Below are 20,033 nucleotides of genomic sequence, written 5' to 3' on the forward strand. Positions count from 1 at the left end.
GCACAATATTGTGCCGACATTGCTGGCAGGAAAAAGAATGTCAAACTTTACCTAGCAAAGGGCAGCCTAAATGTTGAGAACACATGTTAGCAGTCAAGATGATCTAATGCAGTTGTTCCCAACTTTGGGCCCCAAAATCTTTCTGAACAAAACTCTCAGAAGACTTCACCAGTTTGAATCCTGAACTTTCACTGGATCAAAAATGAGGAAATTGAGGCTGTCCTACCATGCACATATAATGAAAATACAGAACTGAGCAGAAAAAGATAATATTGCTAGGAAAAGTGGAGTGGGGAGACAGTAGTAAGTGGAAGACCTAACATAAGATGGGTGGTCTCAACAAAGGAATCCATAGCTATTAGCTGCAAGACCTCAGCAGAATTTATTGCAGAAAAAAATATTGCTGTGGAGGAGGCAGAAGGAAAAGAGAACAAACTAATATGAGGTACTGCAGGTTTGCAAGATCTGAGCAGAGCTGTTAATGATACGACATTTATGAGGTTATTAACTTATATACTCGCCACATATCAGAAGTGATTTAATGGCATGTAACTTCTTTAGAGTTTTTTAATCATCAAGCAATTGTATAGTTACAAAATGGGTGGAATGGAGACTTTGACAGGAGACTCTGATAGGATACAGGGACTTCAATATCTATATTTTTAAAATTTCTAAAATATTATTTTCTTCTCTATTTTCACAACTAGAAACAGAATCCACCTGCAATCATGATTCTGATAAGCCTGGAAGGAGTTAAAAAGCTAGTTGAGAGTCAGCAAATGGGTCCTGATTGACAGGCTTAAAAGTTCAAATTGCCCCACACTTGGAACTGATTCCCTGTTTGAAAACCTATGGGAGGAGACTGTTCAATCTTAGAAATTTTGAGAAAATGTTTACTGAAGATAAGATACATGACAAAATTTCCCCCGTTCTGGAAGACTCTCAGTCAGTTACTTTCTTTAAAGCAAAGCTGTGTGTGTTTTTTTTTAAAAGACTCTTTTAAAGAAAACCTGTCTTTCGAGTCCGGTTATGGGACCTTTCTGTATAAACATCTCCCTCCCCTGTATCTGAATATATAAAAGGTTTCATTCTGTGAAGCTCCTGCTGGCTAACTTGTACCATACATGCTCTTCTTCCTTTTCAAAAGTTCTTTTTGAGGTCAATATTTCAGCCCTAGCCATCAGGTTTATTTCCAAATTTTTAAAAATTGACAAATTCAATCTACCATTCTCTTGAGATAAGCAAGATTGTTTTTTATCTGTTTTAGAGTCACCTAGTTCTGAAGGTAGGGGAAAGTTTTACATTTTAAGAAGCATAATTTGAAATCCCTTTGCCCAAACCTCCCCAAGATTGGCACAGCACAAAAGCAGACTGGCTGCTACATCTATGCTAAATTTGGTGCTGATCTGAAGTCCAGTTTCACACTTATAATTTTTGGTTTGGGCTGTCCCCCTTTTTTAGAATCACTTTACAGAATGTTGAATTCCTCTGACAGCACAATAACATTGCTATACTCTCATGCAACAATAACAACATTAGAGGAAACAACTGTAATTTTAAACAGCAGATGGAGCAAATGTGGCTGAGAAGTGTGGGAATAAAAAAGTGAAGGAACATAAAGTGACCATCAACAAGAACAGATTGAAACCATGTGAATGAGAGATTTTGCAATGATAGTGGAACTTTACTAAAAATGAGAGATGCTGTTAAATACTCAAATAATTAGTTGTTCCGGCACTGCCCTAGTCTCTTATATTATGCTGCATTTTAGAGCACATAATGTGTAAGAACAGAATAAAAATGCGATTTTTTCCCACAAGAGGGCAGCTATATTACTTTGGATAACAAACAATTTGCTATAACTGTCCATAGTTCTTGTTATTCAGACATCATACAGAAAAAGAACAAAATTTGATAATCAAAAGATGCTCTCTGGATGTAAATAAGAAAAAAATATATTCAAAGATGGAAATATTTAGCATTGTTTCTGTCCAACCTTTCACAACATTGTGGGCCTAAAAAGCAAGGATGGATACGCCATTTGATGATACCATTGTGGAAGGAAATGTATTATTATGGTCTGGATAGCCAACATGCTTCAGAATATACTTCTGCTCAATGTCAGAAGCATAGGTTTTATGCTTTATGACACAGAACATGGATATACAGCCTCCTCTTATTGCCCATAAGGACATAGAAATGTTGGGGGCGATAGGTGTGGTAGTGGGGGGATTCATTAGATAAAGGAGTGCGCATGGAACAAATATGACCAGGAAGTGGTAAACGGAATTGTTCCTCCCTTTCAGCTGCACATCATTTTCACAAATATGGGAGATTTTGATCTACATTTTGGTGAGTACATAGAGTATTTCCAATCTGTTACAATATACTTACCACTTTCCAAGACATTATTATCCTCAAAAAAGAAAGAAAGAAAGAAAACTAGAGTCAACCTTTACAATTCTTGGTTCTTGATATGTGACTCCTGAAACCATAACAAAATATTATGGACACAATCCATCTTAAATTAACCACTCTTGATATTACTTAAGTGAATCTTCACAATGAAGTCTAATACTATTGCTTTCTGGTCAAAATTTTTGCTACATTATACACAGTGATTTTTGCTTTCTCTTTGTTTCTAAGTTTTTATTTACAATCATGTCTGCGATCAGCCATTGCTGCCATCACATTTTCAAATTGATCTCTGCACTGGTAAGGACAAGAAACATGCTTTTCCAGAAATGAAAACTGGGATTCTCAGGAGTCCAAAAAAAGAGGCTCCATCCACATAGGACTGGCCACATTAAAAATCACCAAGACAACTGTGAAACTGAAACAAAACTATACAATACATTGTTGTCTTGCTTACTGAAGCATCAGCTTTTGAGCTCACTTAAATATCTCTACAGAGCACTAGAATATACAGCACAAGCATGGTCCATGCTTGACTAGGTGGACTAAACGTGTAATACAATGATTGTCAAGATTGTCCCTAAATGGAAAATTCAGTATGGAATGATACAATTGGAATTCAGAATTAAGCAGAATTTTAAAAACCCATCAAAACATACGTTAAGTATATAACTTACTAAAAACACTTTTGTTCCATTTCCAGTCTCAACATTTCATATATATATAAACCTGTATTAATTACCAAATCCAAGACTTATTTCCCTTTCTTTAGGTCCAAACAAAAGCCATTTAATGCTCTCTTAAATGAATTGATTTTCTTTTCCCATCAAGAGTCAGCAGTGTGCCTGGGAACACGATAATGCTCAGGTTTGATGCGCACTTTCTTCTCCTGTGGATTGGCATACTTCCATTTGGATGGAGACATCTTCAGCTTTTTCCTTTTCTTGTCTGTGCACCACACTTTCTCACAGTATTCCTCTACTCTCTGGAAGTTGCTGTAACCTATTAGCTGCAGGAATTCCTTGTACCATGGTCTTGAGCCATGGGGAATGCTACTCTGTGCGGGGCAGGGCATCTTATGAGAGACCTCCTCCTCATAATCTTTGTTGAACATGTCATCCACACGCTCTTCTTCAACAACTTCAAGTGTGATTTTTCGAACTGTATGAATAATGCTGTGTTCCACAGTTTGGCAAAAATATGTCCCAGCGTCCATCCTGTGCAGCCGTAAAAATAAAAGGCCAAGATCCACTTTGAGTATCCTGTCATCAGTTTTCACCTGTGTATTTTTAAAAAAGAAGGAGAGAAAATGGCATTATCCCATTAAAATGAAGCAAGAATACAATGGCCGTTTGGTGTTCCCAACTAGAGTAAACCCACTGAATTAATAGGCTTTAGATACAGATTAATTTACCATTCAGTGATTGATTAAATGGGTTTGCTCTGTTTGGGACAAGCAATTGCATTTTGGTCAAAAAAGATCATATGAATCCACCAGAGTAACCAACGAATGATGAAGAGGGGAAATCAGAGAAGCAAATGCAACAGGGGTTAGTTTAATAAGAATTAATATTGTGATAGGTTGACGGAATTGTATGTTTTAATTGGATTGGATTTCTACCGAATATCCTGGAAACTGCATTCCTAGATAAAGTCCTAGCAAGTTTTATGCATTACTCAAGCATGCTTGTTTTAAACTTTTTGGGCCTCGATCAACAAAAAGCTAAGTACCACAAATTTTAATTTCAGATGGTTAATTTGTAGTTGCAAGAAGACTGGAACTTATCACTTTGGCTATAATTTTTTTAAAAATTGAAATGTATTCTATTTTGGTGATAGAAAGACAGTTTGCTTTCATCTGTTTTTCCACTCTGAGCCTACAAAGGGTTCACAGTGAGTCTCTTCAAGGTGAGTCTCACCTTGAAGTAACAGATAAAAACATAGAGGTACTAGTGCAAGGCTTTTGTCACAGACCATATACTAATATGTTTGATTCCCCCATTGCATCTGCAGCCCTTCATCTGACTTTGCTTACAGACTGATTTCAAGAATCACAGGCATCGTATCTGGACCATTTTTAGACTGTTTACCTGACCTCTAAGTTTGTACAACCTTTTTCCTGATAAAGATTCTGGAGACTTTAAAGGGTCAGTGTGTTTACAACCCTTTATGAATCTTATAAAGCTATAAATCAATCCAGAACATAGTTCCTGAGAATGGATCACATGACTACTTTTTCTATTTGCAAATCAAATTATATGATTCTTGGTTGCATAAGGCTGTTAAATAAAGATCTGCTTGCCCACATGCCTGAACAACTTCTATTTGTAATTTAAATTTTTATTTTAAAATTGCCATCACAGAATGGTGGCGGCAATACTGGTATAATAATAATAATAATAATAATAATAATAATAATAATAATAATAATAATAATAATAATAATAATAATAATAATAATAATAATAATAATAATAATAATAATAGTGTGCTGTCAAGTAAATTCTGGCTTATGGCAATTCTTTTCTAGGCAGAGAGTACTCAGATGTGGATTACCATTCCCTTCTAGGAATATTTCTGGGATGCACAGTGGGGAAATTAACTCCCAAACTCTGACTCCAAAGTCAGATTCCTATCTCACTAAGCTACCCAGCCTGCAAAATGAGCAAATATGGCTGAGTTCATGTTCAAGGCTAGCTGCAAAGGTTGGTAGAATTGGCATTTGGTCCCAAAACAGGCAGAGCATCTACCACCTTCACAGTATTTTCATTTCCAGTTTACACAATGTATCCAAGAAGATCAGATTAAAGATGTGACACTTTCAGTCCTCAGCCTCAGTGAAAATCCTTATGCGACGGGGTAGGGGAAGGTATCTCTCTTTTCCCCTTGTGGTGATATTTTGCTGGATTTCTTAGGTGTTTTATGGCTACACTCCCCTCCAGATTAAACACCACTCTGCACAGAAGGATTAGATTTTGTGCACATGTTGACCTGAAAAGGACACACCATAGGTCCCCTATTAAACTGGAAGTCTAATTTGGGTTTAATATTCCCTGGAGTGTGTACATTGAAATACAGCTTCAGTGACTGTATCTTGTTTTAAAGTAGACTCATAAAGTATGGAAGCTTCCAGAAGTGGCAATTCATTTCCCCCTTCTTTTTTCTTTTGGTGGTGTGGTCAAGGTCCAAGAGTTACACACTAAAAAAGAGGTCAACGCATCACCTTTGTGTTTCCCACTGCTTCACTAAAACCATCTTCACCCACAGAGAGTGAGCTATGTTTTTATTTTATGAAAAATAATCAGACTTTCTGCATTTTTTGCACCATAAATGGCATATCAGCTTGGTAGCACATGATCCCAACACTGCCATATGTGCTTCCAAGTCAACTCTGACTTGTGGCAACCCTTTTCAGGACTTCCAGGTAGAGAGTGTTCAGAAGTGGTTTACTATTCCCTTCTTCTGGGGGCACCCTTGGACTGCACAGCTTGCCCAAGGCCACACAGGCTGGCACCTCCAGGATATGGAATTGAACTCCCAGCCTCTGCTTCTGCAGTCAGATACCTAATTCACTGAGCTATCCAGCTGGCTGATTACTATTCGTACAACATGCAATAAAAGGGAAGGAAGAAATCATGTCATGGATATAAAAGTATATGAAATATACATGAAGATCTGGGCAAGAGAACCTTTACTATTCAAGTACCTCTTCTTTTTGGGTTTCATGTGATCTCTGTACAAACCATATCACTTTCGCTTGCAAGGTTCTTGGGATACACTCAAGTAGAGTACTGTTGTATTCTATTCCATATACCAGTCGCTCTTCAGTCCTATCCAAGGTTTCTCCTGCAAAGGTAAAACAAAACACAACAAAATACAAAACTGCCTTCCGCACTGAAGTAGCTCCACATCAGCAATGTGAAGAATTCTTCCTAAGTTATTCTTTTGTACCTGAGACAGCTTGTCTGTACAGGTCAAGATAATTTGTGGAGGATTCAGAAATACCAACAAGAACTGTTGTCTCCAACAAAAGAGTGAAGACAGCAAGCATTCAGCCCCCATAGACTTCTGTGTGAAAGGTTTTTGCACAAAACTAGTGTCACAGCAAGCACAGAGGGTTGGTTGGTTGATCCAAAAGATGTAAACAAGCCATCCAAGGTTTCTACTTCTTGAAAATTCATGTAACTTGCAAACTACTTTCGTGATTTTGCAGTCAAACCATAAATGCTCCTAGAATACTCCTTATAAGCAGGCAAAAACTGGGAAATGCTAGATTTCCTTGACATCCAGCAGCTTGAATCCCTATTTAGAATAAAAAGTTAGAAAAGGAAGGTGAATTCTATTATTAAATTTGCAATCATTTTCTGTACAAAATACTTTTAAATTTAGTATACCCAAACAGCACTTTGATATATTTTCTGTTCCTATATTGGTAAAATTATCTTAGATTTCTAAAAGGGGCAAACAAACAAACAAACAAATTTTCTTTTTTTCTTTTTCTTTTTTTCTTTATCTTTTTCTTTTTCTTTTTCTTTTTTTCTTTTTATTTTTTGCTAAATATCTTACTGGTGTGGATGTTGGGTTCCTCCTATGGCTTCAAACATTTCTGACAATTTTATGTCTCTATAGAAAGATGATTGGTACACCTTAGTTCTATAATACGTAGCATGTCAGGACTCTTAGACCCAAAATCTCTTTGGCTGATAGCCTGCTGCTTGGAACAGTAAGTTACACTAGAGTAGGTTCACTGAATCAGTGGGAATTTGGTGAGTTGACTCCTCCATAAATTCTACTGATTCAAATGGGCCCAGCCTAGTTGTGACTTTAGCGTAGATCTGTTTCAGACTTTGTCTCCCTGACATTGCCTTCATTAGGTCTGTGATTGCAATGTCTTCTTGAATGGTAACAGGAGGATGGGTAGTGCCTTTCATCTTCATTTTATGTTTAGCGCTTGCCACAAAACACAGGAAGACTGGAGCATTTTAAACTCTTCCTTTAAAAAGAAAAGAATCTGCCATTGTCATCCAAAGGTCTCTTTAAATGCCCTTCAGGCTGCCCTCTTATCTAAAATTTCAGTGCATGGTATTTCACAATGAAATCTAAGAATATGTTCTGCATTCTCCTGCCAATGTTCAGCATCAGACTTTTGAGAGAGTTTTGCTGAAAACCCAAATGGTAGAATTTCCTCACAACACAGGACAAATGTGAACAATGTTTGTACTGTGAAGCATTTCCTTCCAAATTCTAATGTTACTTGCAAGAAACCATTATTCCATCACAGTTTTCTCTGGCCAGATATCAAACAGGGGTGCATGAATGCTGGTGGTTGACCTTTAGATTTATTGGTTCAAATCCACAAAATTATGGCTGCTGTCTAAATGGCATACATGGAAAATGATTTTTCCTCATCTGCTTTCTGCATTTTCTTTTCAGGTTGGGGGAGGGTGCCCAACTGCTATTAAGATGCCTCTGTGCTGGAATGGGGGTTTAATTTTTCCTCCCCTAGGTCTGGGATTTTTTGGGGGGGAAAAAGTTCCCACTGACAACAAGAGGAACCTTTTATAGCATCTTAGCTATGTGAAGTGGGAGGGAGGTGCTACTGGTAAAATCAAGGCAGGGGAGGGAAAGATTGATATTCTGTTTCTGGGAAGATGGTTTCCCCGTGAAAATAAGGGGGATTCTGGAAATATAAGTGGAATAAACATGCCACTGAGCACTGAAGATTATTTCTGAAGGTGTTTTATTTCAGGCAGGTTCAAGGATATGAATGCATGTCCTTAACTAGTCATCCAAGCTCCCTCAGACATTGCTATACCAGACTGAAGAAATATTGGCTGAAATCCTTTTGGGTAGCTATGCTTGCAGAAGGGCGGTGACATCACCAGGAGGGGAGGATTTTTGGTAATGAAAGGTTTCCCTCTTCTCTCCCATTACTTTTCTGACTTGAGAATAATCCATTTCATTGCATGAAAGCTGTGGGAGTCATGGAACAGGAGGAAGAGGTCTTTCCTTACTGAAAATCACTACTGCTGGATTATACTGCTGGCAGGGGAGATATTCAGTAATGAAATATTTACTCTTCCTGTCCCACAGCTCCCATTTGAGGAAAGTGATTTGCTACTCAAAAAAGCTACCGTACAGCACAGAAGGGAGAAGTCTTTCATTACCAAACATCTCTCCCTACTGGTGATGTCATAACTCGTCTGCAGGCATAGCTGTGCTGCCAAGATTTCAGTGATAGAATGGAGGGTTATCTCCAATGTTATGTGAGTAGACATCTCCAGACTTCCTCCTTGTTTTTTCCCACCCATTTGAGCCATATGATATCCAACTCTCCAGTTATAATTATGCCACAAAATGGGCAAAGTTTTTTCTTGTCATACAGATCTGTAGAATATCCAGGTGGATCAGAGTTGGCCCTACACACTTTGGGAATGAATGCTGATACAGGTTTAGAGTTTAACAGCGCATCCCTATTGTTCTCCTAGAATGCTGAATTATAATGGCATACAAATAAGTTACTTGAAATTAATTCCTTTTGTAGTTACTAAGCCCTAGTTATTATTAACTAATAATGGTGATATAACTAAGTTGCATTACATTTATGTCTTAGTTATCATTTAATAATGTACTGAATAACATTAGCTATATTATTAACTACATTATTAACCAATAACTAAGACATAACTGTAATGTAACTTACCATATATACTTGAGTATGAGCCAACCCGAATATAAGCCGAGACACCCAATTTTACCACAAAAAAACTGTGAAAATGTATTGACTCAAGTATAAGCCGAGGGTGGAAAATGCAGCAGCTACTGGTAAATTTCAGAACTAAAAATAGATACCAATAAAATTACATTAATTGAGGCATCAGTAGGTTAAATGTTTTTGAAGATACTGCCCTTCTGAGCTGCAAGATACACTTCACTGCCTGCGGAGGGAGGATGGAGGAGGAAGGTGGGAGGAGGAAGGTAGGTACATAGAATATACAGAAGGAGGAGGATGGGAGTGTCCTGGAAGCAGAAATGCAGTGTATTTAACCCAGGTCATTGGACCACCCACAGAGGCTGCAAGTGCCCGTATATGAGCCTGGGAGTCTGGAGAACACCCACACTGCAGGAGAGAACATGTAATTTTGACACTGACTCGAGTATAAGCCGAGGGGAGTCCTTTTTTAGCAAAAAAAAAATTGTGCTGAAAAACTAGGCTTATACTCAAGTATATACAGTAATCTTAGTTATTAATTAATAATGTAGTTAATGTTATTATATTATTAACTAATAATAAATACATAATTGTAATGTAACTTAGTTATGTCTTAGTTATTAATTAATACTGTAGTTAATAACTAGCTTCCAAACTGCAAAAAGTAACAAATTACAAGCAACTTACCTGTATGCCATTATAATGAGTTACTTCAAAGTTCTGAGAGAACAATGGAGATGTACTCTAAATCTGTACAGGCATCCAGCCCTAAAGTGTGTAGGGCTCACTCCCACCTGCCTGGACATTCTGCAGACCTGTATGTTTTCGTCACAGAGGCCTGCACAGGCACTGTAAGCATATTTAGCTGGATGGGCTTACAGCTTTTCCGTGATCAGCATGCCTGGTAAGAGAAGGCTACTGATCATAGAAATGCTGTAAGCATATTCAGCGCCTTGCAGCACCCTGCGCTGAACACAGACACACACAAAATCTGCAGGACTTATGAGTGGGGTGAAAATGAGGTGCTGGGTTTAATATGCACCTTCCTATCCTATCACCTTTCAAGACCTAGGTGTTTTCAGGATGAACACATGAGCAGAGCATCTGTGTAGTGGATAAGTGAACTAGGGGTGCACATCAATTTTGGTCTGAGGGCTGAATACGCCATTGGCGAGAATACTAGCATTTGCATTCCTTCTGTGAGCAGGAGCATCTCTTTCTCTCTCTCTCTCTCTCTCTCCCTCTCTCTCTCTCTCTCTCTCTCTCTCTCTCTCTCTCTCTCTCTCTCTCACACACACACACACACACACACACACACACACACACACACACACACACACACACACACACACACACACACAAAGTAGCTTCCTAATAACAATTACCAAGAAATTGCTGTCCAAAGCATTGCTGAGCTGCATTTCCATGACGGACGTCTTGTCTGCGGAAACGTCTAGGGAAAAACAAAATATTTTCAGAAGAATAAAGATGCTCAAGCTTGCACTGCAGCTAACTAACCTCAAAAGCCTTCTCCAGTGCTGATGGGAAATGTTTATGCTCAGTGCTTTTCAAGGTATCTTCAGAACAGATAATGACTTGAACCTTTTAGAGAACACTATCATGTGTGAGGGAATTTTATTTTCAAAATCCAAAATAGCATCAAAAGGGTATTAGAGAGAAAACTAGGCTAGAAGTCTTTCCCTTAATATGTTTTACTCCTTTTGCTCATCCTTCTTCTGAGACTGAGAGCAAATGAGAGTGGAATAATATTCCTTGTATTTAGGAAGTATTGATATACCTGTGTAGATTTGGATAAATTTTTTGAAGTATCTTTTTGATGCTAGTTTTGGAGCTGAATATCCTCTGTGGGACAGGCTAGACCAGCAATATCCAAGGGATGCATTTTACTACTTTACTAATCCTGTTACTCAATGGTGAAGCCAGTAGACGGAAGAACAGCCATGGCAAAATCTTCAGTCTTCATTGAAATTCAATCCAAATCTGAGTGAATTAACATCATGCACTTTCACCCTGCCATGTCTGCCTTTACCTTCTTCTCCTCTTTCTGTTGCCTACCTTTCCCCCATGCTGCACTTAAGACTGTAAGCTCCTTAGGGCAAATCTTTGTTTTCCTGTCTGTTACTCTGTTAGCTACTGTGCATGTCGATGGTTCATATAAATCATTAATAATAAAGGTGATCAGGCAAAAATTGACTGGCAGAAGAATGCTGAATGAACTAAAACTGTCAATAATTCCTAGTCATTAGATGTCACTTGAGAGTGTGCACACTATTTCCCATAATATTCTCAGTAATCTTTAGAATCACTGTCTTCTCCATTTTTACCATTCTTATACATTCTGCTATCTATGTACATGAAGCTCCTGAATAAAGAGGTCTGAAATAAATTGTGCTGATTTCAACTCTAAATTTCCTCTGACTAAACAGACTGGATGAACATTAGTAAAGGAAAGCAAACCAGAATCCAGAAATGCTTTGAATATGCCTACACTTACATGTGTACATGTGAAAATACATGAAGTTTGCAGGCTGGGTTTTGAGGTTGGGAGGTAGCAGCACTGTCACTGAGAAATTTTATGGCAAAGGCGAGATTTGAGCAAGGCACTTCCTTGTTTGCAACCCAGTCTTTTAAGTTGGGCAGTTGTAAGGAAACAAATTAAGTTATCCAGAGAGAGCAACACAAATTACGGTATTACTCAACAGAAATACTTGTTAGAAGCACTATTTATGCTTTGTAAACCTAAACCATTATAGTGATAATAATACTCAAAAGTTTATGTGCAAGAAAAAATACGTTTTCTTCTAGAATGTTTTTCAGTTAGGATTACTGTCCCAAGTCATGTGCAGAGAAAAATGATCTCAGGTGCTGAAATGTTTTGTGGGTTCCTCTTTTGACTCTTCCATTTAAACAAATGAATGCAAAGGCAGGCTATTTTCGGAACAGAATATTTTCTAATCTTCCCCTAGCTCTTAGGACTTATTCAGGCCAAAAAAGGAGCTTTTTCCCAATGTTCCTTGTTATGTTGTTCCATGTGTCACAGTAACAGGGGAAGTGGATCTATAGATCTTTATGACAATGCTATATCATAAATTAACTTGCCCTAACCTGCTATCTTTCAGATGTGTTTGGCCCTCTGTCTTCAGATTTGAAGACTGGCAGAGATTTCTGGGAAACTCCTCTGTTTTTATATTTAGTTTATTTACATAGGAAGAATATTTGATTTTGATTTTTTTTCTCTCTACAATAAGAAGTAGCTTATGGTTCAGTGACTGCACATTGGTAACATACTGTAGCATTTTTCTTTTCCTGAGTAGCTTATTCTTTAAACATTTATTATTTATTATATGTTACCTGAAAGATGCTTAAAAAACCACACTGAAAAACTGTACAGTCCACCTGACTAGAAAATAGAATCTCACAAGCAAATATTTTGTGCATCATTGTGTAACTTGCTGAGTTACTTTACATCCTTTACAGCTTTGCTCCCAAAAAAATCTCTGGCTAGCAATGTATTGATTCTGTGTTCTTGGAGAGTATCTTGTACATCCTCTGGTTCAGTGCAGCAGAGAGAAAAATTCAACCCAGCAGACGAAACATCTACAACAGCTAGGTGTCCAGCCTCAAGACCTCCACAGTGGACAAGAACCAACACAGTGAAAGATATGTTCTGATTCATGAAGGAATTAAACCAACTCATTCCTACAGAGTGTAAGTCATGCCCCGTGTGGTTTTCTTGGAAAATAGGATTTGTACCTCTTTGCCTGTGTTCCTGTTGGGTAGTATCTGGAACAGGAGATCCCATCCCAAGCGCAGTAAGGATCCCTCGCTAGACAACAGTCAGCACAAGCTGTTCCATACATGTCACACTGATGGAACTTCAACTGTGCAACAGCAGACTCAGCGCCAACATAAATTTGTTGCTGCAGAGGAAAGAACAGAGATGGGAAAACTGGTGAGAAAAGCTCTTCTGTTAAGGCAATTGTTAACATCATCTTCAAAAGTCTATTTTCAAAAATCTATTCAATAGGCATTAACGGCTTTGTTACTTCACCAATAGTTCAACAGTTTTTTTTTTTAAACAATGTGCCTGGGTACCGAAGGTTTCACATGCCAGTTGCTCTCTTGGGATGCACCATGAGACTCATCCCAACTAGAGATAAGCACAAAACGAACAAAGAAGCAAAAAATAAAGCAAACTAACAAACCGTGAATAGGGGCATTTTGTGGTTTGTTTCAGGGCACTTCAGCGGAAATGTGCCTGCTCAGAATGAAACAACATTCCAAACTTTTATTGGCATTGTCAATTTGTATGCTTCCTTTTGGGTGCACGGTTCCTTGCCAGACAGCCTGGCACTAATTCATCAATTCCCTAGACAACTCTGGGATGGACCTAGAGAAAAGTTTGAGTAGGATTGATTGTTATGTCAGACAGCCAACCACAGAACTCCAAGTTTGCTTTCTAGGAGTAGCTAATTATAGGGGCCACACCTTGGGTAGTTCATCTGGTGCCTTTACTGTTGGAGCAGCTAGTGTGAAAAGAAGATGCTTATCTAGGTAGTTTGTTCATTGTTGCATTGTGTGAGAGAGATTTCAGGAGGATCTGAGGAACTTCGAAGAAATTGCTTGTAGCAGCTTTTATTTTTAATTTCTAAAACATTTTCCCCGGCTGAGTGTGTGTTTGTGTGTGTGTATTTGGGGAGGGGTTTTTAACTTCTTTCCTGACTCCCCCCAGTCCACCTCATGATGAGCAACACCCTGTCTCAAGTTCCCTCCCATGAACCACTCAATTCTTTTTCCCCAAGCCAGCTGCTAAAGAACACTTTCCTGGAGGGACCTGCTTTGGGGAGCTATAACTCAGATGCCCCAAATTCAATCTTTGCCAAACTTGGAGGCTCTAGGGAGGAGATTCTATAGGGACAGAATGGTTTCCTGTAGGCAAAGGTGTCAGACAAGGATGCATTTTATCCCCTTATCTGTTCTATCTGTATGCAGAACAAATCATACAGAGGCCAGACTAAAGTCAGATAAAGGAGGAGTGAAAATTGGTGGAAAAAACATCCATAATTTAAGATATGCAGATGACACCTCTTACTGGCAGAAAGCAGCAATGACTTGAAAAAGTCTGCAGCTAAAAATCAGAAGATTTGAAAGAGCAGCAATGAAGGAACTAGAAAAGATCATCAAATGTAAGGATGGGTAATGGAGACCAAGATCACCCACATACTTGTATTCCCAATTGCCATGTATGGGTTTGAAAGCTAGACTGTAAAGATGGCTGAAAGGAAAAAAGAAATTACTTGTTTGACATATGATGTGGATTCCCTGGACTTCCAGAAAGATGAACAAGGGTGTTCAAGAGCAAATCAACCCTATGTCTGAAGGCAAAAAATGATGAAAATGAGGCTGTCCTACTTTGGGCACATCATGAGAAGGCAAAATTCTCTGGAAAAGACAATAATAATAGAAAAAGTTCAAGGCAGCAGGAAAATAGGGAGACTAAATAAGAAATTGATTGACTTCTCCAAAAGAATCTGCAGGCTTCAGCTTGCAACAGCTGAACAGGGTAGTTAAGTCTTTGTCTATATGTGCTCCCTGGAGTTCACAATCGTTTGGATTTTTTTTTAAATCAATATTTATTTTATTGGGTAGTTGAGGTTATTATTTATTTAGAATTTAGGGTTTTATCTTTGTAAACCTCTTAGAGTAGTGCCTTATGCTAAGTCATGCTATGTATGTCTGTATGTCTGTATGTCTGTATGGATGGATGGATGGATGGATGAATGAATGAATAAATGAATAAATAAATAAATAAATAAATAAATAAATAAATAAATAAACAAACAAATAAATAAATAAATAAATAAATAAAATTATGACAGTAAGCTGGGAAGTGCTTTTCTTCAGAGAGAACAAAACAAGAGCATGAAATTGTTACTTTCATAAAACTTCATTCAGTTTTACAACTACTGTATGTTACTCATCACTCATGAGTTAAACTTCATGTAATGTGTTACTGTCAATCAAATTGTTAATTTTAAAAAGTTAAAAATGGCTGAAATCCCCGAGTCTCTGTTAAGTGTCATGTTTCTGCAACAAAACAAAACAAAAAAGTAACATGTAACATTATTACTTTTAACTAGAGATGGGGATATCGTATTCGTATACAAACACTAATACCCCCGGACAGGTGGAGATAATGAGGGTCCAGCCCCATGAGGCCAGACAGTCCACTCACCGATGTGCTAATGCTGCAGGGTCTGTGCTCCCATCCTTTCACTCCGGAGATCACTGAGCCACTCTTTGACCTGGCAGAGAGGCTTGTCATCCCACCTCCTGCCAGGAGCGGCTCGATCATGATCTCCGGAGTGATAGGACGGGAGCGTGGGCCCTATGGCATTTGTGCATCAGTGAGTGGACTGTCCAGCCCCATGGGGCCGGAATCTCATTATCTCCACCTGTGCAGGGGTATTCATAGCCGTATACGAATACCCCCATCTCTACTTTTAACACATTGATTCCAAGGTCTAAAGAAAACTAGATTAAATAAGTGGAAGCATAACAATATATTGAACACATTGTGAATTTAACCATTTTGCTTGCAAGTGCTTCTTCATGCATCATGTTATATTTATGAACAACTGCATTTTCGTCAACTTTCCATTCCACCCATAAATGAAGATGATGGATTGTTTTGACAGTAATGTGGACTGGAACAGTTCACACAGCTTGAAACCAGCAATGTGCAGGGGATAGGGGAATATATTTGAATGTTTCACAAGGAAGCAGAGCATGAGTGTGCACTGATATTTAAAATTCCAGGCATCACTCAATGAAGGGTGATTTTATATGGCATATTTAGTTGCACCACACTAGCAAAATCATTTTAGGCAGGCTCACACTTTCTATAATGGAGAAAAACGCAGCAGCCGTGACAACACCAGAAAAATAGGGAAAGAAGTGAGTGTGACGAATGCTCTCAAATCTAAATGTGTATACATTTGGCATAATATATTCTGATCCTGATTTTATAAGAAGTACAACCAAGTAAGTTTATCAAGGATTACATCTATAAGCATCCACAGGATTGTCTTGTTAAATGACAATATTATGACACACTACGTAACAGAACATGCACATACATGTTCATTTGAATGTAAATCTTAATATGTTTATTCCCATGAAAGAACAAAGGATGGTGGCCTAAGATTCTCTCTTTAAAAAAAAAGATGTAATTTTTAGGTACTAAAGTACCTAAAGTGCTAAAAATTGGGGTACTTCCCTGAGAAGACAATTTAGGGAGAAGTTTCTGTGGTATGTCATGTAAAAGGAGTAAAGGTCTGCCTTTAAAATTTGTATCACTGAACATAGATCCCTTGAGACTTGGAGTCTTACTGAATTGCAGGGTGTGTGTGCACATTTTCCCCATTGATCACATGATGCAATGGGAAATGCGAATCAGCCTGGAATCCCACAAACCCCAATCCATAGTTTTTCCTCTCCACCAAAGACCCTTCTACTTTTTAAAAATTAAATCCCTTCGCTACCAATGCAGAAAGGAAAGACAAAGCAAGCTAGCAAGAGTGATGTTTTGTTAAAGCACCGTCCCTCTTGCCTCATGAGAGAGAACAGATTGCGTGCACACACACACACACACACACACACACACACAAGTAGTACCAGCATTCCCCTCTCTCCCAAGCCAAGACATCTCTTTTCTTCTTCTTTTTTAAACAGCTTCTTATGAGTGGAAAATTCTGCTTACCTATATATTTATTTTTTAACAGCTTAACAAGCTCTATAGGCCAGCAATATAAGATGAAGAAATGAATGACTGAGGAAGGACAGTGTTCTTAAGGCATTTCATTTGAACTGCACCACCTACAAGTGCTTCAAGAGAAATTACAATAAGAAGGCTCCCGCCCCTTCTGTGGTTACTTAATATCTAAGAAGAGAACTAAATGTCCAGTGAGACTTTGCAGAGAGAAAATGCAAGTTAACTCACATTTCCTTCACTGTGTAGCTATGCTAGTCCGTCATTCTATCTACACTACACCACATTGGCTCTTAAAGGAAGAATTACCAAACAATTACTGGGATAAGTTAGGGCAGGCACACACAGTTCCTGAAATCATTGTTGAGGGTATAATTGCTTTGGCAGAAACCAAATCTTTTCCCTCCAGTTCTTTTTCAAAATGTCCTGAGGGAAGACCTCTGTTTTGCTTTGTCATTGGCACCAATTTTCTAAGCTTTTGAAAACGTTCAGAGAAACTTGGGGTTTATTTGTCTGTTGTGTACAGCTGGTTGAATATTCTTTATGGGGAATAATTCATATGCCATCCTAAATTGTCAGAAAAGGGTATAGGCTAGAATTCTTCTTGTTAACATACTAGTCGTCTGCATGGAAAAATGATAGGAGGAACATCCTGCCATGTGTGGGACCTTGCTAGTACTTGCATCCTGGAATAGTAGAGCTTGGACATAAAGGTCTGTGAAACATCCCTAATATACTGCACTTCCTTTACTTTATTTCTTTTGCCTACATTTGAACTTGTACAGACATTTCACCATGGAATGGCCCTTAATTTTTTAGACAAGGCCTAACCTGCAGCCTTCTAGAGGCTGATGAACTACCACTCCTCCTATCATCCCTTGACATTGACCAGGCTGGCAAGGACTTCTGAGGTTAACAACATCCAGGTGGCCCCAGGTCCCCTTGCCTTCCATTGAACCAAATTTAGTTGCAGCTCTAATGTAAGTATAGCAACTGGGATAACATTCCTAATTAGAGCAATGACATCTTCAAAACAACAATCCATAATACTCACCCTTTTTGAAGAAATTTCAATGGCTATCACAGGGACTGGCACCTGAAAACAAAGGGTACATTCCTTACTTTAGTGAATAGATCATATTGGGAGTTGTGACAGACAAAAGTAGGGGCACACCCAAGAGTTACTTCCTTAATTTTCAATATGGAGCCACATGAAATATGATTAATTTCTTTTCCAGCCATTTACTGGGAAGAAAGAGACTTCACATAGCCCCCCCTCCTTCCAGCCATTTATTTCAGGAATGCATAGTAAAGGTGCTCTGTTTGGACCTCTATACATGTGGCCACCACATGCATGCAGTTTTCACCATTCCTTTTTCTTTAAAGGGGAAAAATATCAGCAATTGGAGAATCATATTCTACTCCATGTAAAGCCTGTCTCTGCTGTGAGTACAATAGCAACCATATATAAGAAAGCAGGAAATGGTATTTGAATCAGGGGTGGAAGGTGACATTCAACTGGGAGCCAAATTTACACTCCTAGTACTCATCCAGGAGCTGAAGATTTCCCCCCCCCAGAAAAACTTCAAAACAATACAGTAGGACCCCCATATCCACAGGGGATAGGTTGCAAGCCCTACCCCCCACGGATGCATGAAACCATGGATAGTAGTGCACACATTAAAGAGAGCACACAGTGGGCTGGGTTTCAGCAGCAGCAATCATAGCAAGAGGTGAGGGAAGGGCAAGAGGTAGAGGTAAGTGCACATGAGCGCTGTGGCATGTGCATTTGCACTGTGGACTGGGTTGCAGCAATGGGAACCATGGACAGCTGAAACCACAGATGCTGTCTCTGTGGATACAAGGGTTTTACTGTAGATGAAAGGGTTACAGCCATGTGCCCTAGTGGGCTGCCAAAATTTCTGTGGGGGGAGCCACTTGTTGCCTGTGGGCCATGCTTTGCCCAACCCTGATTTAAAGCAATTTCAAAACATACCATTAACTTAAAGTCACTTTCAAAGAGAGTTTGCTCCTCCTGCAGGCATTTTTATGGATCATCTTGCCCTCAAAGCCACACTTCCAGGAATTAATCCTTTTGTCATTGAGTGAGATTTTAGTGGCAAGATAGTTCCAGAAAAGACAGAGGTCTTCACTGCTGATAATTACATGGTGGCAAGAAAAAAGTTTTTTTTTAAAGTTAACCAGGATGGTGTAGACGGAGATGGGTTTATCTAATTTAAGTGACACGTTGTTTTGTGTCAACCTACTAGCAGATGGTTTAAACAGATGATTTAATCTTCCATATGTAAAAACCTTTGGTCAGCAACAGGTTCCCATTAGTTGAGGACCACAGGAAATGGAGCTATAGGTAATCAGAGATACCACTAACAGATAAGGATAATTATCCATGTGGATCCTTGGAGAGATAAAATCCAGTGAAAAGAGTATTAAACTCTGGAAAAGTTGAGACTTGGAAAGGATTGATCATCAAAGCCTAATGGAAAATAGTCGAGTCTGACTTTCTAAGACCAGTCATTATTTTCATAGCCCAAAACTCAACCATACAAAATAGGATTTATGACTGACCAGAAGAGTTCAAATTAAATAAAGTAGCAAGTATGGAGAAATGGGAATATCCCACATTTCCCATATCAACTCACAAGACCATGATCTGCATGAGCTTTTCTTTGTCTGACTTTATACATAGCCGTTAATTAAATCATGGTCAAAAATCTATTGCAAAATACACCTGTGTAAAAGAGATCAACCAAGCAGGTTTTGTACTTTTCTCAACATCTGCTGTGTGTCTCATCACACAATGGAGTACAACTGAGCATACAACAGGGTGCATCCTAGCATGTGACCAACAGACAGCACAATTGTGTATGCCAGTTATGTGATTTCTGGTTTGCACTGTGAAAATGTAAAAAGGATTCTAGCCCTTACATTACAAAAATTACAGATACTGTATTATGGAAGTTCCTGTATCCTCCTCTATTATCCATACCAGTTTTTTGTGGGTTTTCTTTTTCTTATTGAGAAAACCATTTCTAGAAGCTATTTAAGTAGCTTTCCAAAGTCTTGCAAAATTTGTTCATGGCTGTGAACCTGTAT

The 20,033-nt window shown here is 38.6% G+C and overlaps 1 protein-coding gene across 1 annotated transcript in view; it reads right to left on the reverse strand.

Annotated features, from left to right (window-relative positions):
* Nucleotides 1-363: 363 nt before the first annotated feature.
* Nucleotides 364-20,033, reverse strand: part of SEMA3E (semaphorin 3E) — a 223,225-nt gene continuing 203,555 nt past the window's right edge. Inside the window, exons 13-17 of the mRNA XM_020812095.3 lie at nucleotides 17,974-18,015; nucleotides 12,902-13,068; nucleotides 10,513-10,580; nucleotides 6,122-6,261; nucleotides 364-3,694 (exon numbers count right to left, since the gene is read on the reverse strand). Of these exons, the coding sequence (XP_020667754.2) occupies nucleotides 3,242-3,694; nucleotides 6,122-6,261; nucleotides 10,513-10,580; nucleotides 12,902-13,068; nucleotides 17,974-18,015 (870 nt within the window). The 3' untranslated portion in view covers nucleotides 364-3,241. The remainder of the gene's footprint in view (nucleotides 3,695-6,121; nucleotides 6,262-10,512; nucleotides 10,581-12,901; nucleotides 13,069-17,973; nucleotides 18,016-20,033) is intronic.

Source organism: Pogona vitticeps, chromosome 5, assembly GCF_051106095.1.
Source record: "Pogona vitticeps strain Pit_001003342236 chromosome 5, PviZW2.1, whole genome shotgun sequence".
In the NCBI taxonomy this organism is placed as follows: Eukaryota; Metazoa; Chordata; class Lepidosauria; order Squamata; family Agamidae; genus Pogona; species Pogona vitticeps.